At 35.8% G+C, this 10,305-nt stretch overlaps 1 protein-coding gene across 7 annotated transcripts; it reads right to left on the bottom strand.

Moving 5' to 3' along the window:
- Positions 1–6,084, bottom strand: LOC140834117 (GDP-mannose transporter GONST1-like). Of its 7 annotated transcripts, none has more exons than XM_073198766.1 (11): positions 5,835–6,084; positions 4,993–5,691; positions 3,829–3,987; positions 3,513–3,747; positions 3,260–3,399; positions 2,585–2,714; positions 2,030–2,128; positions 1,628–1,782; positions 884–1,000; positions 368–465; positions 1–279 (listed from the first exon to the last, which is right to left on the bottom strand). In XM_073198766.1, exons 4-11 carry the CDS (start codon positions 3,732–3,734, stop codon positions 236–238), a joined length of 1,005 nt encoding a protein of 334 aa, XP_073054867.1. In that variant the 5' UTR covers positions 3,735–3,747; positions 3,829–3,987; positions 4,993–5,691; positions 5,835–6,084; the 3' UTR covers positions 1–235. The 7 variants fall into 7 exon arrangements, with proteins under 7 accessions (XP_073054867.1, XP_073054872.1, XP_073054870.1 ...); XM_073198771.1 differs by having other exon boundaries at positions 5,561–5,691; XM_073198769.1 differs by having other exon boundaries at positions 4,993–5,177.
- Positions 6,085–10,305: the final 4,221 nt, after the last annotated feature.

Raw genomic sequence — 10,305 nt, 5'->3', positions numbered from 1 at the left:
AAAATAAATATGTCATATAGCCGTGGTAGAGTATTTTCATGGCACAAATGGAAAATTAAAAAAGCCTTCTCAAACCCTCCAGATTATTCTACATACATTGTCTGCTACATTGACGGAAAATGCGTCGCTTGTTTCACAACGGTAACACCGCGTGTCGGAGAAGAATTGCACTAAGAACAAGCTAGTGTACATGGTATGATACAAATTCAAAGCCCTTGAAAAAATTAACCGACCATTAGCGCATTTTCGCTCTTGCGAAAAGCACACCAGCCAACAAGCCTACAGAAAGAAACACAGGATTATGTAATATTTCCCATATGGGATCAAGCAAACCTCAAGGTTTTCCATAGTCGGCAGAGAAATTTACCAAAGAAAATGCTGGCAGAATTTTCCAAACTTGTCGGAACTTTAAACAGGAGGATACCAGCAACAGAAAGAGGTATCTTGTTCAGAGACCCCACCAGACTGCACTGAATGATTCATGAATTAAAAAAAGAAGAGGAAAATATTCAAGTTCTGCACGTAAACTTTAGTCCTGGCTGCAGAGAACAACAATATTCGGAAAACTGTATTTTGCACAAAATCCACTCTCCACCTTCTATCAAAATCCTGAGTATGTTCTCTGTGGTAGCTCATCGAAAACCAAAAGTCTACACGTGTGAACCAGTTCTTAAATTCTCTCTTTTCTTGGGATATGCCTAAAGACTAAACCGACACATATTCCACCCTTCGGTGGTGTTAATATAACTGAGGGTGATGTTTCAGTTTTGTTATTATATGTGAGGGCGATGCTGACAATTCCTGAGGGGCACACCCATATTTTTTTGAGAAAGAATACATCTCAGCTATCTAAGAAAGAAAAATTCAGACAGAACCAATTTACCTGTACGTGGTAGCTCCTGTTTGATGCAGAAACCACATGGACGTGAAGCTAATCGCCAACCCCAGGAATCCACTCAATGTAATCACTAGCCAGAAGGTGGGCAATCTCAAAAGTGGTCTGCCATTAAGGGGTAAAAACAAATGAGAGCTCAAAGTTTATCAAGATTGGAATATACGACCACAATCACTAAATTACTTTCCACATTTAAGGGCCCTTGGTACAACAATCTATTAGGTTACACTTCAATGGGAGGATATGATTTGGAAGGAAGAATTTGAATTGAAGAGGGATTTGAAATGACATTCATTTACCATTGCATCCACATGGACTAGGGACGGATGAATGTGAAATTCACCCGACATAAATTTATCCAAGCAATCAAATGAATTAAAATCTATGGATTTGAAATTCATAGCTTCAAATCCAAGCGCAATCTTAGTGCTTCCTCATCGAATTCCAAACTTCGAAGTAGAAAACATTTGCATAATACTTTGAAAGTTTTCTCACAATCAGATGGAATGAGGATTAATACTTAAAATTTATAGTCTAAATAAATTAGGAAGAATTCATCTGTATACCACTTTCCACATTTAAAGGCCATTTCTACAATAATCTTACATAATTTCCTCGTCGAATTCCAAACTTGGAAGGAGATAAACATTTGGTTTTCTCAAGCTCAGATGGAATGAGAATTTAAGACGTGAAACTTGGGGCCTAAATAGAATAGGAAGAACTTTTACTTACGTTTGCAAAAGATAATCAACTTCCTTGAACAAAAATATAAGAAAAATTCCTAGAGGCAGTGAAAGTGAATTGTTAAGCAGGACCATTGAGAATTCATTCAACTCTCCTGTTTTGGTGACTTGCTTTGCAGTATCCATGACCCTACGTAAAGTCAGCTGTGCAACAAAAAGAATATCAATGTATCAGTAATAATTGTCATTCCCTAGATGGATTATAACTAACTTATTTCAAGAAAATATATCATAATTCGTACAAGCAACTAAAGCAGTATACATATGATGCTCAGATCACTTGAAATTTGAAACACAAAATTAAACGTGGTAATAGAAAACAAGGCAGAAATCTTCCGCAAAAATTATGCATTCATAATCTATGAACAAATAGCTTCGGTGTTCTACTGACAGAATATGATGCAGTCAGAAAACAGTTGATGAACTGCCATGTGTATCCAACAGCATGAAATGAGAGATCTGTAAGTCCTCCAGATATAGCTGAAACGATCTGCATTATGAATGAACTTCATTGGACAATTAAACCAACCGACCGACACCGTATTTTCGACAACTCGTGCGAATGAGTGAATTACTGGAACAATGATGATTAAAATAAAAATATGAACATGAATAAGCAGAAGAGGTTAACGTTTGGGTATAATTCAAATAGAAGCTTAATAGCCACGTCTCTTTATTCATCGATCTTGGCTTTCTAAAGCATTTTCAAACTTATAAAATCCCAACTAAAAATTAACATTCTCCAAAAAACTACTTTTAAACAGTGCCTAAATCCAAACGCTAGAGAGGATAGATAAAAGAAATGAAGTACCAATATACACTAGCAATCTAGAGCAAGTGTAGTCCACATGTGGGAGGAGCAAGTGTTCTTGGTCAATTAAAATGATATAGACTGAAAAATAAGTAATTTTTGGGACAATAAACAAATATTGGCCAGACGACATACCATTAAGAAAAGTGCTGCCCAAACTCTGTTGTCATGATGCTTGTTAAAAAGATGCATTTCACCAATAGCCGTAATCACATTGGTCACATTCTTTAGAACTGTGACCATGGCTACATTAATGTACTTAAGACTGCACGGAATATGGGTATACATCAATAATATGCTAATGAGAAGAATTTTTGAAGAACAAGAAGAAAGGAAACACATACATCATAGAAGAGGCATTCTGCGATATCGAATGTCCGTGGACAACAATTTCAAAAAAAAATTCTCTTGATTTTGTAATAACAAAGATGATCAATGGGACTGCAGCATTGCAATAAAATAAATAATGTTCATTGTCAAATGAATCCAGCCATCAATTATAATGAACAAATAATAAGAGTTCAGAATCAAAATTCATATGAAGCTTGTGGAGAAAATCGGCAACCTGGTAAATCATCAGAAAATTCAGAACAAAACATATATCATTTCAAACTGATTGAGAGCAAATTATAAGCCTTTCAACAAAAAATTATAGGATGAAAAAGCACATAACTATCAAGAACAGCAACACATCAATGAAGAAAGGATAATTAATTCAACGTTCAATCAATCAAGACTTGAGTATCATGAAAAAGTAAATGCAGATAATACTCAGACAATGCAATATACGGCAAAATTGAGAAAGCTAACCTGAACATACTTGTGATCAGCATCCCGACAAATATAACATTTACTGGCAACCAGACCTTAATCAATCTCCATGTGAGTGGTTCCATAGTAATTATGCCAAGTAATCTCAAAGTGGAAACAACCACCACTGAGACAACATTCTGCATTAAGATATTTTTCTTAATATTTCCAAAGAACTCAGAATCTGACTGAAATCAACTGATGTACACTAAAATTGAATGTAATTCATTAAGGAACCTATATGAAAGATGACCTGGTATAGCATCAAAGATATTCCGGCATTAAAGTTGTAACTGGAGAGGACATACTTGTTAACCAGTATCATGCTGCAGGAAGATACACAATATGCAAGGCCAGATAACAAGGCTTGATTATGCAATGTAAATCCTATTTTACTTTGAGGTGCTTTTGCCCTATTCTTTTCCGGACTTCCAATCTCGGCATCTGCCCCATCACTACTGCCGTGTGTATTCATCACACAAAAATATCTGAAAGCGAGACATATCAAATTCGCCACGTCTGCAGTTTAATTAATCAATTCAATTGACAGAGAAGGACAATATAAAAACTTACAAAATGATGACGCAATATAGGCTGTTTAGCCTATCCTTTCATCTTTAACGTAAAATATATTAAGAAGTTTCTTCCAGTCCTTAAGCAATTGGAACCGGAAAGAATGTCGGGATGTTTTTTCATGCCCATGACATAATTCCAGTTCTCCCCTCTTCCTAAAAGAATGAAAACTTTATGCTTTAATGTCATGAAGTGTCAAAGCTGTAGCCACTTGCAGCAAGACTAAGATTTATTTTCTTCCTAACACCATTTTCGACATGTGGTGATCTCTATAAATTTAAATTATCAAACCATTAAAATACATGAAAATGTGAATACCAAGAAAGGGAGCATAACATTATCACACAACCGGCCACAAAAGTACACTTACACCCCGTTTGGTTCGAGGGATTAGGAGTGATAGACTAATTTATTCGGCCCAATCAAGTGTTTGGTTCAATTTTAAATAAACCTACCTTATCCCTCCTAGGTATGATTAGGTTATATTAGATAGGTTAAAATAATACCTCCTCACCCCTTAGGATTATTTATCATACTCTTAATACCTCCTATTTTTCCGATTTTACCCTTCTCCTAAATTCAAACTCACCACCATTTCCCGCCACCGACCGCCGCCTCCACGACCGCCGCCGGCCAACCACAGACGGACCGCCGACCGCGCCGAGCACCGGCCGACCAGCGACGAACTGCCGAACACCGGCCGAACACCGGCCGACAGCGGTTAGCGACGGTTTGTCAAAAAACCGTCGCTATTAGCGACGGTTTGTATAGAAAGGATTCTCAAAACACCGTCGCTATTAGCGACGGTTTGTTTAAAAAACGTCGCTAAATGTCTAATTTTTAGTAATTAAAATAATTCATGACCGTATGAGCGACGGTTTTTGAGAATCCATCGGTAAGTTTCCGGCCACCTGCTGACCTTTTCCGGTCGACCATTTCCGCCGGCCGCCGGCCGCCACTGTCGCCGTCGCGAAAGAGAAGGGCAATTTCGTCTTTTCATCAAAAAATTCAAAATTATCCTACACTTAAAAATCTTACCAAACATAATATTATTTTACATCATATATTACAATCCTATCACAATCATTTTCTTTATCATTTACATACTAATCATTAGTTTATCCTATCCTTCCAACCAAACGCAGCCTTAAAGAATAAACCTGCTGACCAATTCTCTTCTCACATGAGAGATGAGACTTGATCCCGCAAGTGGCTCGGCTGACGTTGTTTAGGTCTCCTCCACTTGGGAAATCTTCCCAATAACCAGTGTTATATATCTCTCCCAAACAAGATCAGAATAACATAGAGACGTACTTTCCGATGAGGAAAATTAACTTGGTAGCAGCTGCTAATGTTGGCCGAAGATTATAACATCAATAGGCTCGAAGTTAGAGGCAGAATGTAAGAATACTAAAATAGAAAAGAAATTAGAAACTAAATCAAATGGTCATTCATAGCTGACCACTTAAGTCTCCTTCTATCCACACAAACCACCAGTCCTTTTTCCTTTACTAAATTTTTTAAAGAAAGAAAATTTTTGACAACAGCAGCTCCTACAACATTAAGTCTCCCAGAAAAATTCCCCCACACCTAAAGGAAGGAAGAATTGAAGTTTTCACAAGGAAGAAAAAGCTTTGAAGTTGTACTCGGAATTTCACAAGCCCATCAGTCCGAGAAACAACTAATCAAATTGAAAGCACCAACACCAAAGCAAACCGATAAACTGACCAATAATTTGCACAACAGCAAAGCCTTTAAACTATGATCCAATATCTGATCTCCTGGTGAGTTTGCAGCAGCTCAATCAACACAAATTACTCATTTAAAAATAAAAGAACTCCTAAGTCCTAACTCACAACCTATCCAAGAAACATAAGCAACACTTAGTTTTCCGAAACTTAAATAAAAAAGGGAAGATGGAAAAAAATCAGATTAAACTATAACAATGAAAAAAAACCAGAACAATCAAACCCAGAAATAAAAATAAATAAAAAAGAGTTACCTTTGTGGCATTTACAATGTCAGTGTCATAATTTTTTGCCCATAAAAGCAGACGAGATATGTTATCCCAAATGGACGCCGAATACAAATATCCGACAGTCAGAGACAGAGAGAGACGAGAATAACAAGAATGACCAATCAAAATTGCCCTAACCAAGTGAACTTCTATAACAGCATAATCTGCAGTTTTTTCGAAGTTCACTCCCGGATGATTCGATTTTTCTGAAATCCTTTTTGATTTTTTTAATAAAAAAACTAGGATTTGACCTTTTAGTTATGGATTTCATCTTTAAAAATTGATGGTTTTTTCCATTAAAATTAGGGTGTTAATTTGGATGGATTGGGTGACTATTGATGAGCGAAACGATTTCGCAGGAGTTTTTTTTTCCTTCTATATTTGCTCGTTTTTCCTAATTATTATTAAGTAGTTTTTCATGATAAATAGTAAATGAATTCACACAAAAACTCTTGTAAGATCGTATTATGAGTCAATTTTATGACACATATATTCAATCTTACTTAGTTCATTAAAAAAATATTATTATAATGTCAAAAATATTATTCTTCACAATAGATATGGATCGGTCAAGCCATCATCCGAATATAGTGTATGAAATAGTTTCACAAAAAACCTATTCATGGATGAATTAATGGTTATTTCATGTGTTTTGCCAAGATTTTCTTTTCTTGTGCCACATTAAATAATTTAGATTATGTTTTGAATATTTTTTTTTATGACATTATTTATAGTACAATAATATCCCTATATTATATTTTCATGGCAAAAATTTGTGTGAGACGGTCTAACGGGTCGTATTTGTGAGACAGATCTGTTATTAGGGTTATTCATGAAAAAATATTATTTTTTATGCTAAGAGTATTACTTTTTATTGTGAATATGGGTAGGATTGACTCATTTATAGATTAGAATCCGTGAGACGGTCTCACATGACACTCACTCTGTTTTCATACATGATGGTCAAATTAGTTTATAAATATGTGTAAGTTTGGTTTTCCTTTTTAAATCTGAAATTAGGTCATTATTAGTTGTTTGAAAATGCAACTGTTGGTATAAAAAAAAAAAAAAAGCAACTGCTTGAAATTAAAAGAATAATTTAAAAAATAATTTAACTCCTCAAAAAAAATTTAAAAAATAAGTATATTTTAAAACAAAAAACTCATATGAGATATCGTCTAATATGATAAAAAAATTGATCTCATAAAAAAAAATTATATTAAAAATATTATTAAATATAGATCGGATCGATCCGAAATTAAAGTTATATAATTAAGAAAAATTCTCTTGGAATAATCACCATAGTTTTTTGGTTGGACTTTCTTTTTTTCTAAAAAAAATCAGGTTTGGATTCTTTGTTTACAAAATATTATCTCTTGTATAATAATATTCATATCCCAGTCTATTATCTTATATTTTATGTTAATATTTTTAAACATTATCCCTTTAATGCTTTTAATTTTTTTTAAATTATCTCTTACTTGACTTATTTATAGGATATTAAATATTGATTTATAAACATATTAATATTTTACATATACAAATAAACTTATTATATAGCATATTAAATATTGATTTATAAACATATTAATATTTTACATATACAAATAATTTAGATACACAAAAATACGTCTACTGAGTATAAATTGTAATGCCCGGAAATTTAATCCTGTTAATCCGTGATTATTGATTTATAATTTTATATGATTACGAAAGGATTAATCGGGACACGAAATATAAGCACGTGTGAAAAGTGTGTGTATGTGTGAAGAGCCCCGCGCACATGCGCGATACTCTGCGCGCACATGCGCAGAAACTCCAGAAGGCTTCGCGCATATGCGCGGAAACGAGTCGCGCATATGCGCGAGCTGCCGAGACTTTCATCGCCGAGACCAGTAGGTCTCGCGCATATGCGCCGAGGAAGTCGCGCATATGCGCGAGACGTGGTTGGCCAAGGACGCGCCAATTGCCGAGATGCATGCGAGAGTTATATAAATATATATATATAAACATGCATTTCATTTCTTCCGGAGAAAGAAAACGGAAATCCGAGGAAAACTTTGCTTCTTGATTTTAGAATTGGATTTGCGAGCGATCCGTCCGTCTGATTTTGATTCCGACTTGGGTACCGAGTTCCTAGCAACGTAGGCTACAACTGGACGTAAGTTTTGCTACGTTTTGACATGCTTTGAAATTATGCTATGCTCAGAATTGAATGGAACTCATATATGTTGTTCTTGATATGTTAGACATCATAGAATCGAAGTCAGATTAAAAAACGAACTGATTATGGAATTGTTATGAATTTCTGATTATAATCGGTTGATATCGGACAGATTTAGATTATGGATTGCTTATAGATTGTACTGGATATGAGTTATGGATTGTAACTGTTATCTGGTGAATTGGTATTGACGGGGATAGTAAAAATTGTACCGTTATGCCGTTGATTTTGAATTAAATCCAGATTGATCAGATTGTTATGGAATTGACTGGTATATTGATACGATATTATTGATATTGTCAGTACCAGACAGATTGTGAGTTCAGGACTTCGACTGAGCCAGGAACCGACGAAAGAAAGGTATAAGTCAATGTGGTATTGGGAGATGGACTTGAGTCGGTTTAGACTTGGGTTTCCTTAAATCACATACTTTACTTTATTTGCATTGAGGTGATTTATATACTTGTTCTCTTGATTTTAGACAGCAGGTATTAGACGGGTAGTCTTGTGACAGAAGTGCCGTTAGTGGTGGGATCACCACGGGCACATTGCACGATGTCATAAGATGGTGTATTGGCGGATGTGCCAAAGTCTGTCACTGGATGTTTGGCTATCGATGTGGATAGGATGGTGGCTTTTTCTATTACTGTTAATCAGTATGGTATCGATGTGGATAGATTAGTAGCTCTTCTATTACTGTTAATCGATGTCATATCGATGTGGATAGAATTAGAGTTGCTTCTATTACTGTTAATCGGTACTATATTGATGTGGATAGAATAATAGCTTCCTCTATTACTGGTAATCGATACCGTATCGATGTGAATAGAACTGGAGTCTTTTCTATTACTGTTGATCGATACTATATCGGCGTGGATAGAACTGGAGTCTTTTCTATTACTGCTAGTCGATATACGCATGCCAACTTCTGGAATCGGGATCCCTAGACTAGGATTGAGTCTAGTCTGAATGATGTAGCTACGAGTATTGTCGACAGTTTGTTATTGTTTATGTTTCAGACTTTGTTACATATATCTGTTACCTGATTACATGCTTATATTGTTTATATGATTGCATGTTTCGTTGATTTATACTGGGAGTATATTCTCACCGGTTTATCCGGCTGTTGTCTTGTCTGTATGTGTACTTGACAACAGGTGGGACAGGATCAGGGTCCAGGAGATGAAGAGAGAGATCGTGATTAGAGTGGTGGCACCGGACTTGGACTAGAGATAGGGTTGAACACTTGATAGTAGTTGTCAAACCCTAGTTTGAATAAATGTGTTGTAATACAGGACTTGTATTTTATATACTGATATGTATATATAGTTTGATTTCACTACGTTCCGCATTTAAAAAAAAAAATTTTAGACCATGTTTTAATTGATTAATTAGTCCCAATTATGATTAAGAACTTGATTAGCGTCCGGGTCCCACAACAGGTGGTATCAGAGCGATAGATCCATTAGACTAAGATAGAAGCTAGTGAGCGGGGTAGATTGATTTTCTTTCCTGCTTTTGATTGCTAGCATGATTCTTGTTTTAATATATGCTACCTGAATTATCTGATATTGATATGGTATTGTATATTATTGGAATGGATCAGCTGTAAGATGATCCGAGGAGGATTGAAATTGGTAAGTGGTATTTGGAATTACTAACCTCTTCGATTATCAGATATGCCTCCGAGAAGAATGCCGGAACAAGGAAGTACATCGAATCCTCCTATGGATGTGACCCCTACTCCAATGGAGCAATTGTTGAAAAGATTTCAGTCATTCCATCCACCGACTTTGAAAGGAACGGAGAATTCCGTGGAATGTGAAAGTTGGTTGGACGACATTGAATCACTGTTTAACTCTTTGGAGTATACTGAGGAAAAGAGGGTGAAACTGATCGGACACCAGATGCATGACGTTGCTAAACACTGGTGGAACACGACAAAACGGGCTTTGGAATTACGAGGTACAGCCATTACCTGGAATGTGTTTAAGACTGAATTTTATCTACGGTTCTTTCCAGTTTCATATAGGAAGAACAAGGGAGCCGAGTTTGCAAACTTGATACAGAGCCAGTTAAACATTGAGGATTATGTGGCTAAGTTCTCTACTCTGCTCCGATTTGCCCCTCATGTGACTGGGAGTGATGAGGCCGTTGCAGACCAGTTCATAAATGGTCTAAATCCTGAAATCTTTACCCTGGTGAATACCGGAAGGCCAAACAATTTCACTG

The sequence above is a fragment of the Primulina eburnea genome, chromosome 6, assembly GCF_022965805.1.
Source record: "Primulina eburnea isolate SZY01 chromosome 6, ASM2296580v1, whole genome shotgun sequence".
NCBI lineage: Eukaryota > Viridiplantae > Streptophyta > Magnoliopsida > Lamiales > Gesneriaceae > Primulina > Primulina eburnea.
This window is presented reverse-complemented; position numbering and strand designations above follow the sequence as displayed.